At 31.0% G+C, this 16,778-nt stretch overlaps 2 protein-coding genes and 1 long non-coding RNA gene across 6 annotated transcripts in view; 1 reads left to right on the forward strand and 2 right to left on the reverse strand.

The window, feature by feature from the left end:
* Window positions 1-4,370, reverse strand: part of LOC112905048 — a 51,212-nt gene extending 46,842 nt beyond the window's left edge. Inside the window, exon 1 of the transcript XR_003231532.1 lies at window positions 3,825-4,370. The gene's annotated coding sequence lies outside the window, so the exon portion shown is untranslated. The remainder of the gene's footprint in view (window positions 1-3,824) is intronic.
* LOC108735537 (SPARC-related modular calcium-binding protein 1) overlaps window positions 1-9,516 on the forward strand; it is a 49,233-nt gene extending 39,717 nt beyond the window's left edge. Inside the window, exons 6-10 of one of the 2 annotated variants that reach the window (XM_025976660.1) lie at window positions 5,272-5,421; window positions 7,069-7,229; window positions 7,718-7,947; window positions 8,205-8,452; window positions 9,122-9,516. In XM_025976660.1, coding sequence (XP_025832445.1) covers window positions 5,272-5,421; window positions 7,069-7,229; window positions 7,718-7,947; window positions 8,205-8,452; window positions 9,122-9,192 — 860 coding nt within the window. In that variant the 3' untranslated portion in view covers window positions 9,193-9,516. The remainder of the gene's footprint in view (window positions 1-5,271; window positions 5,422-7,068; window positions 7,230-7,717; window positions 7,948-8,204; window positions 8,453-9,121) is intronic. The other variant, XM_025976662.1, reaches the window with a different exon arrangement.
* Window positions 9,517-13,338: 3,822 nt separating this feature from the next.
* Window positions 13,339-15,392, reverse strand: LOC108735543. Of its 3 annotated transcripts, none has more exons than XR_001937600.2 (3): window positions 15,376-15,392; window positions 14,857-15,091; window positions 13,339-13,951 (listed from the first exon to the last, which is right to left on the reverse strand). It is a non-coding gene; the product is annotated as an uncharacterized LOC108735543 (long non-coding RNA). The 3 variants fall into 3 exon arrangements; XR_001937598.1 differs by having other exon boundaries at window positions 14,857-15,254; window positions 15,376-15,390; XR_001937599.2 differs by lacking the exon at window positions 15,376-15,392 and adding an exon at window positions 15,144-15,258.
* Between the last annotated feature and the right edge of the window lie 1,386 nt (window positions 15,393-16,778).

A 16,778-nucleotide genomic window follows, 5' to 3' on the forward strand; every position in this document is an offset into this window, starting at 1 on the left:
GGACAAACAATGTAAATATTTAATTAAATATTTGTTTTATTGAAATGAAAATCCATTCACATAAAAGACTTTTAATACAAGAAATGCAGATGTTTAAAACCACTGCAGGAGAATATGGTCCCGACTGGAAATTAATTCAGTGTAGGGTCCGATCCAGATCAGGATTGCCTGAAGACTGATCAGGGATGAATCAGGAATAAAGTAAATGCAGCGTTATGACGTTGTTAATATAATCAAAATAATAACTTAGTCTTTACATTAATAATAAATTTGTTGTTTAATAATCAATATTACATACAGAATAGATCAGATAAAAAACTAAATTCTGTATCATGATCTAGTTCAGGACATCGGATACAATCTTGCTTTAAATAACGTACCGAAACCGTAATAAGATTCGTAGTATTATATCCTGATAAGGAACTGATCAGGTGATTGTACTTTGATCAGAAACTGATCAGATGGACGGATCAAAGGAAAGGATACTATATTTTGATCAGATGGCTGAACCAAAGGATAGAGTCCTGTGCTTTACATCAAGGGATGGAGTACTGCACTCTGATCAGGACCTGATTAGATGGCCGTATTACGACAAATCTGATCCTGGTCTGAACATAATCCGGGTTCGCTGAAGTAATTTCCAGTCAAGGTGGTACTTGGTACTGGCAAACTGAAGTATTTAACATCTTTGGATCAAAAAAAAATTACTTCTGTATTTTTTAATACGACTTTAATACTTTTGAAAAGTAAATAAACAAAATATTTTATCTTTTTGCTGAATTAACCTAGATTTACCACTCTTTTAACTGCTTAATTCATTCTCATGAGGTACTCCAAAAATGATTGGATCTGTTTATTCTACCACCACAATAAAGTATCTAATAAAGTCAATTAAAGTAATAACTTATTTTAAAGAAAAATTTTAGTGTTGTTAAAGTTATTTCATTTTGAACTAATGAAGCACTAACCAAAAGCAATACGTAGATTCACTTCTGCTGATATCTCAGAAATCAGTTTCTGGCAATTTTTTGCATTTATTTAAATGTCCAACTAGATTTATACATAAATAGGGTCGTTATAAATTCTGCATCTATTTCATGGCATTATATGTAAATAATCATTTTAAAGACTACCTACAGTTTCTTGAAACATTGCATAAAAATTACTAAATAAACTATATAAATCAAATATGTACAGTTTTTCATATTTATGTAAAAAGTACGTACTTCTTGCATTTAACAAATTTATATACTTGTAAATATTAAGACTATTTTGTATAGCTTCTTATTATCAAACAAATTATTACAGTGAATTATCAATAAAACCATTGTGTAGATTGTCAAATTTTTGATATAAATTTATATACCTTTTGTCATATTCCTTCATTTGTTTTTTATTATTATTTCTTTCAATTCTTTATTTTCTTATCTGTTTGGTTGGTATATTATTTCTTGCTCCACAAAACACGATTTGATATTGTTGTAGTTTTTTGTTTATTTTTTTCAAGAGTTTTGCTAATAGATTCTTGTAGTTTTGAGACCACCTCCTTCTGGTCAGAATTATGACGAAGAATCACAAGAAATACGGGATGAAGATACGTCAGATTGCTTATCCGATCGTCAGACGGCATTAAATGAGCATCACAATGGTCTCTATGTTCCGGAGTGTACTCCAGATGGACGTTACCAGAAGGTTATTTATTGTCATTTATATTGAATTAATTAAGGAATCCGAACGCTAACAACTAGACCCCTGGGCAAACAGATTTATCGATTAATTTTCGATTAATTTCATTTTTAAAAAATTATCGGTTAGCCAGTCGAAGAATTTTTTAAATGAATTGGAATAATCTATTAATCAAATTGTCCTTTAAGGAAATATTTCGTTTCATTCTAGGTGACTAAAGGTTAACTAACTATTTTATTAATCGATTATTCCTACTTATTTAAATAAACGATTATGCATCGTCAGATGAATCGAGTTTTTCAATTTCAAGTTTTGGTCCTTCGAGCCGGATTCATTAATATCGCTTATTTTTATCAGAATAGCAGTTCGGTTTTCTATTAATACTAATAAGGTAATTTTTATAACATCAACAGCATAAATTCCGTCCATCAAAACTTAAATGTGTTTACTTCTACAAGAAATTTATTTACAGTTACATTTCCAATAATCAATTACTTGCTTTATCCAAAATGCAACGTCAAAATTACAACATTTAAAAGAGTTGATTTAGACCTAGGTTAAACGCATATATCTCAAAATTCAATCACAACTGAGATTATCAACCATACTGCTATGAAAATTTTTTTTGGTTAGAATGGATGGAATCAAATTAATAGAAGGAAATAGTGTAAATATTTCAGATGTTTATAACATTTTGAATACTTTGTAAGTTGAGTCAATGCAGAGATTAAACCATACGTATTTTGGCCATGAAACAAAACAATATACGAAATTATTGTTTTTCCCATAAAGACTTTCACACCTCAAGTTCAAATTCGTCCTGAAGGCTTTTGGGATTCACCGTCGCCCAGTCGATTTAACTCCAGACCATGAGAGCTGCCGTGGTCATTTAATACCAAATTGCTAATCATTGACCGCGCCGACTGCAGCAGACGACGAAATGTCTGGAGTTAATCCACTGCACCACAGCAAATCCCAAAAGTCCTGAGAACGAACTGTTAACAACTTTACACTTGGTTGATAAAGCTATTATCTATAGAGATAATCAGATGTTTATTATGAATAATGGTAATTTGTATTCAAAATCAGAAATGTTACAAGTAATTGATTGAAAAGGGTTAGAAGATAATGATTATTTCGAGATGACTACTGGCAAAATGTGAAGATATTTGTTAGTGAATACTTTAGAAGAATTCAACAATATCATTGAAATTGTCTCAAATATAGATACTTTTTCTCAGTCATGTCACCATTGGCAGAAAGACTGTTTTCTGCAATAAATGTAATTGACAGAACGAACTAACTAGCGGTAAAATAAATTTAATAAAAAATGAGTTCATTTGTTTTAAATGTTAAATGTGATAGTAGATTGCAAGAGAAGAATTAAAAAATATGCATTCATAAAATTAAAAAATATGCTGTTTATTTTTCTCCTTCTTTGATATAGGTACTTTATTTTTGGCACAAAAAATTGGTAACCCTAATTACACCAGTAAGGTATATTTTAAGGTAAGTTTATGTAATTGAAGGTCTTCTAGTCGTTTTGCCAAAATGTCATACTCGTCAACGTATCAAACGTAATGGGTAAATACAAAATACCTTGGCATGTCTATTTTACATTTAAATACTTTTTTGAGAAAAACATTGAATTTTATCTAAAAAAAAATATGCTTTTCCAGATGTATTTTATATTTGCAAATTTAAGTTGCCCATTGAAGGTACCTATAAGAAGAGATAAAGAGACCTTCTAATACTTGATTTTTAGAGAGTGCAAAAAATCTGAATCCCTTGGAAATAGATAATCCAAAACCAAAATATTTCGAATTCGATATTGTTTTCCGGGTAGTTTTGCTGTGGTCCATGTAATTTCGCTATTCCCCACTGAAGATGTCTTCAGCAAGGAACAATAAAACGTTTGAAAAAGATTAAATACCTAAGTACCTTATTTAAAAAAAGTACTTTGAAAATACTCTTTTGTATTTTACATTTGAAGTGGTAAATCCGAAAAGTATTTGCATTTTGTAATTAAACACTTTTAACAAACCACCAAATACAACCAACCAAAAACCAACACATTTATGGCATAATTAATCACATTAATTAATCTCAATATTTAAAGATTTTCATCAAATATTTACCTTTTCTGTTTAGGTACATGAATCCAAATCCAATTAGTCTTCTTGTTAAACTGTTTGTTATCTTTCAAAAAAGCTGCATTCTTTCTTCGAATCTTCGAACAGTTTATAAACACTTATCAACACAATTTTAATTTTAAAATTAATGTCTCGGTATCACAATCATTAATAATTTAGATTGTATGTACATTGTCCTACTGTTACGCGATATTATAATAAAACGTCTCGACATGCTCAACTTAACAAGCTCGAACAAATACTAAAACAGGACACGCCAAGGCTTAACGATAAGCTCAACCTTGCCAGGTTCGCTTTTATCACAGCGTTACAAATATTCTTGTAAAAAACTGAGTTTTTTCTACCTTCAAATGCTTTTCATCCATTCGTCTACATATTATCTGAACTTGAAATAAACGACTTTGTACGAACTGAAATAAAAATCGAGACGAATAAGTTTAGCTATAAAATGTAAAGTATAAGCAATATTTTATGGCGACAAAGTTCAAATCTTTACAAAAGAGAATAATTCATAGACATTCAAGGAGATTTTATTGACTAAAGAGTGAAAGAGAATCCTAATGTAGGAAATCGTTTTTAATACTTTTGAATATAAAATATGCNTGGAATTTTTCACACACAAGCCTTGCTATATGAGCTCTCAAAGCATATAAAAATTATACGGCTTAAATGTGAAGTTGGGTGCAAAAGAATACAATTAAATCCTCTGTCGGGAAAAAACGAAATGACTTTCCGAACAACCTTATATAAATGATTGCGGTATGACGATGCACCTGAAACATATGTTCATAAACGAATGAACCGCTTTTACACGACCATGTTACCATAAAATTGTTGGTAGTGATGGAATCTTACCGCAAGTCCACTGAATACGTTCTAAGTTTATGGTAGCATTTATGTATTAAAAATTATCGTAAGTTTATGCGCTCTTTCACACAAATGGCTACAATTCGCTCAGTTATAATTAGTAGAACAAAGATGGGGCAAAATATTTGATGCCTACAAAAATAAAATTAAGAAGCGAGAAGCTTGAATAGCACCGACAATTTTATTTATTATATTTATATCTTTGCAGCAGCGCTCTGTGTGAAAACTACTACTTACAATTTATCGACCGCTGTATACCGCAACGTGTGAAAACGCCCTTAGAGTTTAGACTTCCATTTTGATTTAAAATTATTACATAATCTTGGGTTAGATTGATTTACGTTAAGTTGTTATAAAAAAAAGAACAGATAGAGAAGTAATTGATGACAACAAGGGCTAATAGTAGTTTGCATCCCCACTAATAAAAAGAGGGTAAATTTGTGTACTATCACAACAACCACCAAATAGCACTAGCATCCCGTAGACATCTCCTGGAATGCTTTGAAGCCTGTCTAGTTGTAGCCGTTTTAGGTAGATAGTCGTACTTTGTTTTGAACTTAAATAGTTTCTTTGCGTGTGTTCTTGTCGCTGCACGCAGACGCGAGGGGAGAGGATAGTTCGAAAAATGAAAAGGACGACGAGGACGAGGACGAGGATGGTGACGATTTTTTCGCGCCCCCAAAGAAACCCAGTAATAAACAAAATCCCAATGCAGGTAAAATTAAAATATATCTATGTAAGAATGGATAACTATAAAGATTACCATTAAATAAAATTTAAAATTATGATCTTTTATGATCAAACAGTAAAACCTTATAACTTTTTAATAGTGGACAAACAATGTAAATATTTAATTAAATATTTGTTTTATTGAAATGAAAATCCATTCACATAAAAGACTTTTAATACAAGAAATGCAGATGTTTAAAACCACTGCAGGAGAATATGGTCCCGACTGGAAATTAATTCAGTGTAGGGTCCGATCCAGATCAGGATTGCCTGAAGACTGATCAGGGATGAATCAGGAATAAAGTAAATGCAGCGTTATGACGTTGTTAATATAATCAAAATAATAACTTAGTCTTTACATTAATAATAAATTTGTTGTTTAATAATCAATATTACATACAGAATAGATCAGATAAAAAACTAAATTCTGTATCATGATCTAGTTCAGGACATCGGATACAATCTTGCTTTAAATAACGTACCGAAACCGTAATAAGATTCGTAGTATTATATCCTGATAAGGAACTGATCAGGTGATTGTACTTTGATCAGAAACTGATCAGATGGACGGATCAAAGGAAAGGATACTATATTTTGATCAGATGGCTGAACCAAAGGATAGAGTCCTGTGCTTTACATCAAGGGATGGAGTACTGCACTCTGATCAGGACCTGATTAGATGGCCGTATTACGACAAATCTGATCCTGGTCTGAACATAATCCGGGTTCGCTGAAGTAATTTCCAGTCAAGGTGGTACTTGGTACTGGCAAACTGAAGTATTTAACATCTTTGGATCAAAAAAAAATTACTTCTGTATTTTTTAATACGACTTTAATACTTTTGAAAAGTAAATAAACAAAATATTTTATCTTTTTGCTGAATTAACCTAGATTTACCACTCTTTTAACTGCTTAATTCATTCTCATGAGGTACTCCAAAAATGATTGGATCTGTTTATTCTACCACCACAATAAAGTATCTAATAAAGTCAATTAAAGTAATAACTTATTTTAAAGAAAAATTTTAGTGTTGTTAAAGTTATTTCATTTTGAACTAATGAAGCACTAACCAAAAGCAATACGTAGATTCACTTCTGCTGATATCTCAGAAATCAGTTTCTGGCAATTTTTTGCATTTATTTAAATGTCCAACTAGATTTATACATAAATAGGGTCGTTATAAATTCTGCATCTATTTCATGGCATTATATGTAAATAATCATTTTAAAGACTACCTACAGTTTCTTGAAACATTGCATAAAAATTACTAAATAAACTATATAAATCAAATATGTACAGTTTTTCATATTTATGTAAAAAGTACGTACTTCTTGCATTTAACAAATTTATATACTTGTAAATATTAAGACTATTTTGTATAGCTTCTTATTATCAAACAAATTATTACAGTGAATTATCAATAAAACCATTGTGTAGATTGTCAAATTTTTGATATAAATTTATATACCTTTTGTCATATTCCTTCATTTGTTTTTTATTATTATTTCTTTCAATTCTTTATTTTCTTATCTGTTTGGTTGGTATATTATTTCTTGCTCCACAAAACACGATTTGATATTGTTGTAGTTTTTTGTTTATTTTTTTCAAGAGTTTTGCTAATAGATTCTTGTAGTTTTGAGACCACCTCCTTCTGGTCAGAATTATGACGAAGAATCACAAGAAATACGGGATGAAGATACGTCAGATTGCTTATCCGATCGTCAGACGGCATTAAATGAGCATCACAATGGTCTCTATGTTCCGGAGTGTACTCCAGATGGACGTTACCAGAAGGTTATTTATTGTCATTTATATTGAATTAATTAAGGAATCCGAACGCTAACAACTAGACCCCTGGGCAAACAGATTTATCGATTAATTTTCGATTAATTTCATTTTTAAAAAATTATCGGTTAGCCAGTCGAAGAATTTTTTAAATGAATTGGAATAATCTATTAATCAAATTGTCCTTTAAGGAAATATTTCGTTTCATTCTAGGTGACTAAAGGTTAACTAACTATTTTATTAATCGATTATTCCTACTTATTTAAATAAACGATTATGCATCGTCAGATGAATCGAGTTTTTCAATTTCAAGTTTTGGTCCTTCGAGCCGGATTCATGATGAACGTTTATTGTTCTTAAAACTGAAGTTAATGATCGATTGTTAAAATGAATAATCCACCAGTCCTACTAACAACTTGCTTATAAAACTGGATAGGAATAAACAAAACACGACTTCTTATTAAATTGAAACGACAAAATGGTACTCATTATTTCAGATCCAATGTTATAAATCAGCAGGATATTGTTGGTGTGTGCATGAAGATACCGGTAAGAATATTCCCGGGACGTCTGTAAAGAATCAAACCCCTAAATGTGACCAGATTCCTGTACCTAGTAGACCTATGAAGGGGTGTCCAGATGACAAAAAGCTTACGTTCCTCAGAGAACTTATGGAATTTTTGCAACATAAAATGCTGAAAGACACTAATGGAACTATGATTGGAAGGTACAACGATAAAAATATGTGTAATTCACTTAAGAATCTTCTATTTAATTTTATCAAAGAAATCACATTTTTCTTAACTAGTTTTTGTATCAAGAACTTAATGTTCTTCAATTATTTCTGAATACAAAATAGGGGAAGAAGGTTAAATAGAACCCAATGTCCTTAAGTATTTGGATTACTTACGATTCCATACTTATTAGTACTCCACAGTACATCTTAATTGTTCTCTTTCCCAATTAAATTCTTCTTGCTTGTAGTGAAATAGGATGGAAGGCAACAAAAGAGGAACAAGCAGCCACGTGGAATTTTGTCATTTTGGACAAGAACAAAAACAAAGTTTTGGACAAACACGAATGGAAAGCCTTCAAAGATATGGTTTCCACCGTGAAGAATTTGAAGAAATGCGGGAAGAAACTTCCCAGATACTGTGATATAAACAAGGATAGACAAATAAGTATGACAGAATGGTTGGATTGTTTGAACACGCAAAGGCGCGCAGAACATGGTAAGGAATAGTTGCTAATCAGTAATAGATGATAATCAAATGCTTTCAAGTAACATTTTTCATGTTATACGCACGCAGTGTGCTCAAAAATGGAAAAGAGAGTTCTTCTTAATGTTTCGGAGCACTTTTACTATTGTACGCTATCCTGATTTGGGTCTAAAGGCCATTGTCGATTGGAGTTCACGTCCAAAATCGAAGATGGCAGAACTTTTGAAGAAGCTTACTATTCGTGCTGGCAAAACGTTAGGAAGCAACTCCAATCGACGATAGCTTTTAGACTCGAATCAGGTCAGCGTGAGTTCATCGACTGACCGTGAAAATCTTTACCAATTTGTACGTCTCGTGTTTTTTATGATAATTCTTCATTTATTGGCTCAAACCTGTGTCAAAAAGTGTATCAAACAAAATTACCAAATTAATGTAAAAATTTTAAATTGAAAAGCAGAAATGTTTGCACGATGATTACAAAGATTTGGTTAGTGTTGAAAACTACAAGGCTTCATTTAATAGTAAATGTACGCAAAAGTAATAAGATAGACATCGATGAAAATGCCTATATCCCACCTTCAAAAAACCTGTAAACTTCATTATTTTCTGACTTTACCATTATGGTATGTTGAGTAATACGAATTCAGGATGTACTAAAATATCTTGTGTTTCAAACATTAGTGGCAACCACCCCTTCCCCTGGATCCCTCAGGACAGGAACAAATCCGCTCCATATGTTGCTGGACGATTAAAGAGGATCAACATAAGTCAACCAACAGGTACCTTACGGTGGCGTGTAAAGTAAGAAAAGTAATGTTTGTAGACTGAAACTGTGCCAGATGGACGAAACGGTTAAATGAAAGTGTAACAAAAAAGGGGACGATGGTGACTGCTACCGTCCAAGCTTATGACACGCTACACGAGTGTCCGCGAATGCGTGTGTTTGCGCGTACGAGTACGTGCCTATTTATTGTTTCTAACAAAATCACCGCTGCTAAATTGACAGCCTGTACATTTACAAATTCTAGAGAGAGTTGTTAATGTATTTTACCATTTAATAAATGTATAGCTGTTTAGTCTTCTATTATTTCATGCGAGAATACTAGATTTATCTCAATACTTATTCAGAACTATAACAAAAGATCCATGCATATTTTTAATAATAATGATAGTAAATGAGAAATAATGTGATACCCTGCAGAAGTTTAACATATCCAATTTGAAATAAATGCATATTCTGCGAGAATGTTTTGGTCCTTCGAGCCGGATTCATTAATATCGCTTATTTTTATCAGAATAGCAGTTCGGTTTTCTATTAATACTAATAAGGTAATTTTTATAACATCAACAGCATAAATTCCGTCCATCAAAACTTAAATGTGTTTACTTCTACAAGAAATTTATTTACAGTTACATTTCCAATAATCAATTACTTGCTTTATCCAAAATGCAACGTCAAAATTACAACATTTAAAAGAGTTGATTTAGACCTAGGTTAAACGCATATATCTCAAAATTCAATCACAACTGAGATTATCAACCATACTGCTATGAAAATTTTTTTTGGTTAGAATGGATGGAATCAAATTAATAGAAGGAAATAGTGTAAATATTTCAGATGTTTATAACATTTTGAATACTTTGTAAGTTGAGTCAATGCAGAGATTAAACCATACGTATTTTGGCCATGAAACAAAACAATATACGAAATTATTGTTTTTCCCATAAAGACTTTCACACCTCAAGTTCAAATTCGTCCTGAAGGCCCAGTCGATTTAACTCCAGACCATGAGAGCTGCCGTGGTCATTTAATACCAAATTGCTAATCATTGACCGCGCCGACTGCAGCAGACGACGAAATGTCTGGAGTTAATCCACTGCACCACAGCAAATCCCAAAAGTCCTGAGAACGAACTGTTAACAACTTTACACTTGGTTGATAAAGCTATTATCTATAGAGATAATCAGATGTTTATTATGAATAATGGTAATTTGTATTCAAAATCAGAAATGTTACAAGTAATTGATTGAAAAGGGTTAGAAGATAATGATTATTTCGAGATGACTACTGGCAAAATGTGAAGATATTTGTTAGTGAATACTTTAGAAGAATTCAACAATATCATTGAAATTGTCTCAAATATAGATACTTTTTCTCAGTCATGTCACCATTGGCAGAAAGACTGTTTTCTGCAATAAATGTAATTGACAGAACGAACTAACTAGCGGTAAAATAAATTTAATAAAAAATGAGTTCATTTGTTTTAAATGTTAAATGTGATAGTAGATTGCAAGAGAAGAATTAAAAAATATGCATTCATAAAATTAAAAAATATGCTGTTTATTTTTCTCCTTCTTTGATATAGGTACTTTATTTTTGGCACAAAAAATTGGTAACCCTAATTACACCAGTAAGGTATATTTTAAGGTAAGTTTATGTAATTGAAGGTCTTCCAGTCGTTTTGCCAAAATGTCATACTCGTCAACGTATCAAACGTAATGGGTAAATACAAAATACCTTGGCATGTCTATTTTACATTTAAATACTTTTTTGAGAAAAACATTGAATTTTATCTAAAAAAAAATATGCTTTTCCAGATGTATTTTATATTTGCAAATTTAAGTTGCCCATTGAAGGTACCTATAAGAAGAGATAAAGAGACCTTCTAATACTTGATTTTTAGAGAGTGCAAAAAATCTGAATCCCTTGGAAATAGATAATCCAAAACCAAAATATTTCGAATTCGATATTGTTTTCCGGGTAGTTTTGCTGTGGTCCATGTAATTTCGCTATTCCCCACTGAAGATGTCTTCAGCAAGGAACAATAAAACGTTTGAAAAAGATTAAATACCTAAGTACCTTATTTAAAAAAAGTACTTTGAAAATACTCTTTTGTATTTTACATTTGAAGTGGTAAATCCGAAAAGTATTTGCATTTTGTAATTAAACACTTTTAACAAACCACCAAATACAACCAACCAAAAACCAACACATTTATGGCATAATTAATCACATTAATTAATCTCAATATTTAAAGATTTTCATCAAATATTTACCTTTTCTGTTTAGGTACATGAATCCAAATCCAATTAGTCTTCTTGTTAAACTGTTTGTTATCTTTCAAAAAAGCTGCATTCTTTCTTCGAATCTTCGAACAGTTTATAAACACTTATCAACACAATTTTAATTTTAAAATTAATGTCTCGGTATCACAATCATTAATAATTTAGATTGTATGTACATTGTCCTACTGTTACGCGATATTATAATAAAACGTCTCGACATGCTCAACTTAACAAGCTCGAACAAATACTAAAACAGGACACGCCAAGGCTTAACGATAAGCTCAACCTTGCCAGGTTCGCTTTTATCACAGCGTTACAAATATTCTTGTAAAAAACTGAGTTTTTTCTACCTTCAAATGCTTTTCATCCATTCGTCTACATATTATCTGAACTTGAAATAAACGACTTTGTACGAACTGAAATAAAAATCGAGACGAATAAGTTTAGCTATAAAATGTAAAGTATAAGCAATATTTTATGGCGACAAAGTTCAAATCTTTACAAAAGAGAATAATTCATAGACATTCAAGGAGATTTTATTGACTAAAGAGTGAAAGAGAATCCTAATGTAGGAAATCGTTTTTAATACTTTTGAATATAAAATATGCAATTAGTTTTAAGGGATCTTAATCAGTAAAGGAAGTACCTATATACATAGACAAGGCAAAATGCTTACCTAACATAAAAGTTACATATTTTTTTGCAAATATTTTTTCTTTTTATCGCAGGAGTGAAAATGCATAATTTGGTGAGCGTGTGGAATATACTTTTTCAATCACCTATCAAAAGATTTAATTGTTGATTTTTACTGACAAAACACTACTGTATGAAAATAAACAAAATTAAAACAAAATACTGGTATGCAAAGGAAGAAAAAATAGGCAAAGAACGAATATAAAGGTAGGAGACGAAAAATTAGAAGAAGTGACCAATTTGAGGTAGGTATCTAGGAAGTCAAATGAGTTAGGACGGAAGAAGTACTAATGGGATATATAGCAGAGGATAGCGCAGGGTCGAGTCGCCTTCAATAAAAAGAAGCCACTTCTATGCTCGCGAACGGTTAATTTAGAAATTCGAAAAAGATTGTTAAAGGTGTATGTTTGGAGCACGGCGCTGGACGGGTGCGAAACATGGACAGTGGGCACAGCGGAAAAGAAAAGGTTAGAAGCGTTAGAAATGTGGTGTTACAGGCGAATTATGAGGATACCGTGGATAGAGAAGGTTAGAAATGAAGAGGTATTAGAAAGAATAGGAGAACAGAGGACTCTATGTAAATCAATAAGAAATAAGCAAGATAGGTTAGTAGGACACCTTCTCAGGCGTGAAGGTCTAGTCAAAGACATATTAAAGGCAGAAGAGGGAGTTAGGAGGGGTAGAGGTAGACCTAGTTTATATTACTGTTCGCAAATAGTTAAGGATGTAGGTTGTTCTAGTTTTAGAGAAATGCGAAGATTAATAGTTAAATTCATATTACAAATTAAAATAAATTCACCGACAAAATTAAATTCTACTTACATAAATAAATTTAATAGTTTAAGTTTGTACATACTGATAAGACAAAACATCAAAGTCAGTTTTTATACATAAGTTTAGTAAATTTATTTATGTAATTATATTAATAAATGACATGACTTAAACAAATATTACGATTTATTATGACAGTCTTCTTGTGTAAGTATAGATACATAAAAATAAAAATATGACTAGATTTGACAAAACAGTAAAAAATATGTTTTTGCAAATAAATAAGTGCCTAAATTAATAAATAACTAGTCGATAAGAATATACATAATGCACGATTGTTACAAAATATAAGAAAATCAAAATACAAAAAGGATTAAATGTGTCTTATTCTGCAAATAATGTACAATTAATAAAAATGGTTGAGATCTAATCTTTATGTTGAATTGCTTACAAAAATAATTGTCACTTAAACAATTACGATTTTAAGTGTAACACAATTGAAAATTGGAAAAAATTTATTAATTAACAAGCCATACATTGTTTTAATGATTGGTCCTGCAATCTATTGAATAGATGACTTCCCTTTTTATTTTTATTTTTGCGAAGAGATCATCATCAGATCCTATGTACAATTCCAAATTGTTTTGTATCCATGATTTTGTGTGTTGTAGGCATTACTACAAGCTATTTTTTATTTAATTAAAAATAAAACATTTTCTTCTATCCAACGTCTGTACTTATTCATTGTTATGACAACAAATTCAAAACATACACCAGATATAAATGTTTCAACGCTTAATAATTATTAAACATTCTTTGTAGAAATAAAGTAAATAGAAGCCGCTGTACATATTAACAGACCAATTACGGCGCAAACAAACAAAACTATATTTTCTTGTAGCTGTAATGACAAATGATCAGGGAGATTACATTTATCGTGGGACTTTTCTGAAGCAGTGCTATCTGACTTGATCAATTTTCCTGAAAAAGAAAAAGAGAGAAAGCAGTTATACTTGAAGTTGTTTTCATTTAAACTATACTTGGGGCAGTTTAGGAAGGCGTAGTTCAAATTAGTCTATTGGGGTGACTCGTGAGCGAGAGATAAAGGAGAAACTGTCCCAGTCTTGGTATTAATTAATATTTCCGGTTTGGTCTTGCGTGTTTAGTCTTTGTCTTGCCCAGTTAATCTGATACTTACATTTTCTTTAAAAAATTATTCTAGTATAAAGTCTAATATAAAGACAGCCTTGGTCTTGAACTCTTTTGCACGACCAAGGTTGCAAAGTCAACACCTATTTTTTTCATCTGAATTTAGAGTAAGTCTTTTCTTTTTTTTTTATTTTTTCCATCACCACGGTATCCTTTTCTATTTCATTCCAACAATATGAATGAATATATATTGTAATTGTGTATATTGCTTAATTAAAATTTTTGTTGACTTACATATTTGAATACCGTGCTTATTTTCGCCTATATTAATTCGTAGATATGAAATCAGTCAGTAGCTCAGTGAATAAATCAATAAATAGGAATTAAAAGTGGCTGCCAAATATTCAGTTACTTTCAAACACTTCAGTCTTTTAAGAATCTCTTGATTATTTTTACTCATCTAGTAGCCTCTGTCTTTATCAACTACCTAATCAAAACGTTTGAGAAAATCCAAATGATTTAATTTCACGAAATGAACCTTTGGACTGCTGTGAATGTTATAAATTTCGAAACAGATCAAGTATTTTTTTTATTATGTACATTTCCGTTGATAATCCGTAACCTTTCGAACTTTCTGTATTTCTCTATTTTGGGATCCACTATTTTTTGTTTTACGATAACACGTAATACACAGATAGATTTTAATCAATCTATTAATTAAAAATTACTTCACATACCTCTCTGTGTCCTGCTACATTCATCGAGACTATCATGTTTCTTCATTCGGAAAGATCTACTTTTCGAGTTGACGTGAATAAGTTTCATCTTCGACTAAATTAACTCTCTTGAACACTTAATTAATTAATTATGTACGAGTATTAAAAGAAAACACACTTGCACTAGTTATAGCAGCAGCGCGTACGTGCTTTTTGGCTTTGAAGTAAAATACTACGCAAATGGAACTGGACTATTCTAAAACAGTATCACGTTGAAGACAACATTCTCATTAACTAAATATACATACATATAGGTACATGTATGCAAGTTGAAAACTGTTAACGTTAGGAATTTCGTAAACCAAATAAAACCAATGACGAAAAACCGTTTCATGGAAGGAGAAAGTATAATGTTTATGCTATAGATACAAGAATATGAGAATGAGTCATCAGGTCTAAAGATAGCATGGTGTTTATATTTGAATTTTATATTACAGGTAATTCCAGTATACGTCAAAACAAAAGCAGTAATTAACTTACCGCTTATTGCGTCTATGCCTACGTGCAGTGTGTAGTAATACCATACTGAACCTTGTCTAGAATCTAGATACATATAGGTAGATCGAGCTTGGGATTATAACGGTTCAATCACTTATACTTAATCAGTATCTAGTTAATTGCAATGCATGCAATATACAATATAATGTATCTCAGCATAAACTATATAACAAAACATAAAACTACAAAAAGCTCCCTATAAGTTACAACTGATAAGAGATTGACTGGATAATAAGTTGCCTCAGGCTATGGATAATCAATAAGGACCTTTCTACAAAATGTTTGCCTTTTTTTTGAAACTTGGCATAAGAAAATGGCATATAAAGGGTGTTCTTAAACGTAAAAGTGTGTAATGTGCTTCAAACAAACATGAATGGCACTTTTCATGGTAATAAAATGCCGCAACATTTACAAATTCCAAAGTTCCCCAATCTTCATTAAGTAATCCTTTCGTTGAAACAGTTCATCACGAATATTAATTGACAATTATGTTATTGATTAACGTGATAATCAACAATATTAATTATATGATGCAAAACGCCTATGTGTAGTATTGCCAGAAGATTTTTACTGATACCTATTTTTTCTTGTTGAGTTCTAACAATACTATTCGTATCGGTTTTTACTGCAAGTAACAATATTAATTAACTATATATATGTATATGTACTGCCATCTTCTGAACGTAATTGTTGCAATCAAAGAAAAATTTTAAATCAAGGAGACACAGGTCAAACTGAAAAAGTTTTCAGCAGATGTCGAGTGTAGGCACCAATGGATATTAATATTTTTCCGACGTTTATCCTGTAGATGTCACGTAGAGCTTAAAATTTCCGCAGTGCAGTATTATTATCCAATAAACTTACACTTCAATCAATTAAAATAAAAGGAAAATTCAATCTTAATGTGAAAAATCATTTTCGATTTTCCATCCACTACAAACTTCCTTAGGTTAATGAGAAAAAATATTTTGATAAATATGAGGAAGTTTGTGGTGGATGGAAAATCGAAAATGAATTTTCACATTAATATTGCATGTTAACCACTATTAGTAATTAAAAATGTCACAAAAGGAAAATTGTTGAAATAAACATAAAACTGAACTAAATTTATAACGTTTGTCATCTACTAGTTCAACGGCTTCATTTTCCCCAATGAGTCGATTTTTGATTTTTAAAAGTCAAGAAATATTAACTGAAGAGGACACTTGTAGTCTTTTAAATTCTTTAGTTCCTTTTTCTAGATTTGCAAATTTGTGCAGTTTTTTCTTTCAGGTATACGTGTTTAAAAAAATATATTCCAAACTTTCACAAACCTATACAACATAAAAAGGAAAGATGCTGAGGATAGATATAATTTTTTTATGTTGTTATTAATTAATAACGCT

This window comes from Agrilus planipennis, unplaced genomic scaffold (genome assembly GCF_000699045.2).
Source record: "Agrilus planipennis isolate EAB-ADULT unplaced genomic scaffold, Apla_2.0 scaffold107, whole genome shotgun sequence".
In the NCBI taxonomy this organism is placed as follows: Eukaryota; Metazoa; Arthropoda; class Insecta; order Coleoptera; family Buprestidae; genus Agrilus; species Agrilus planipennis.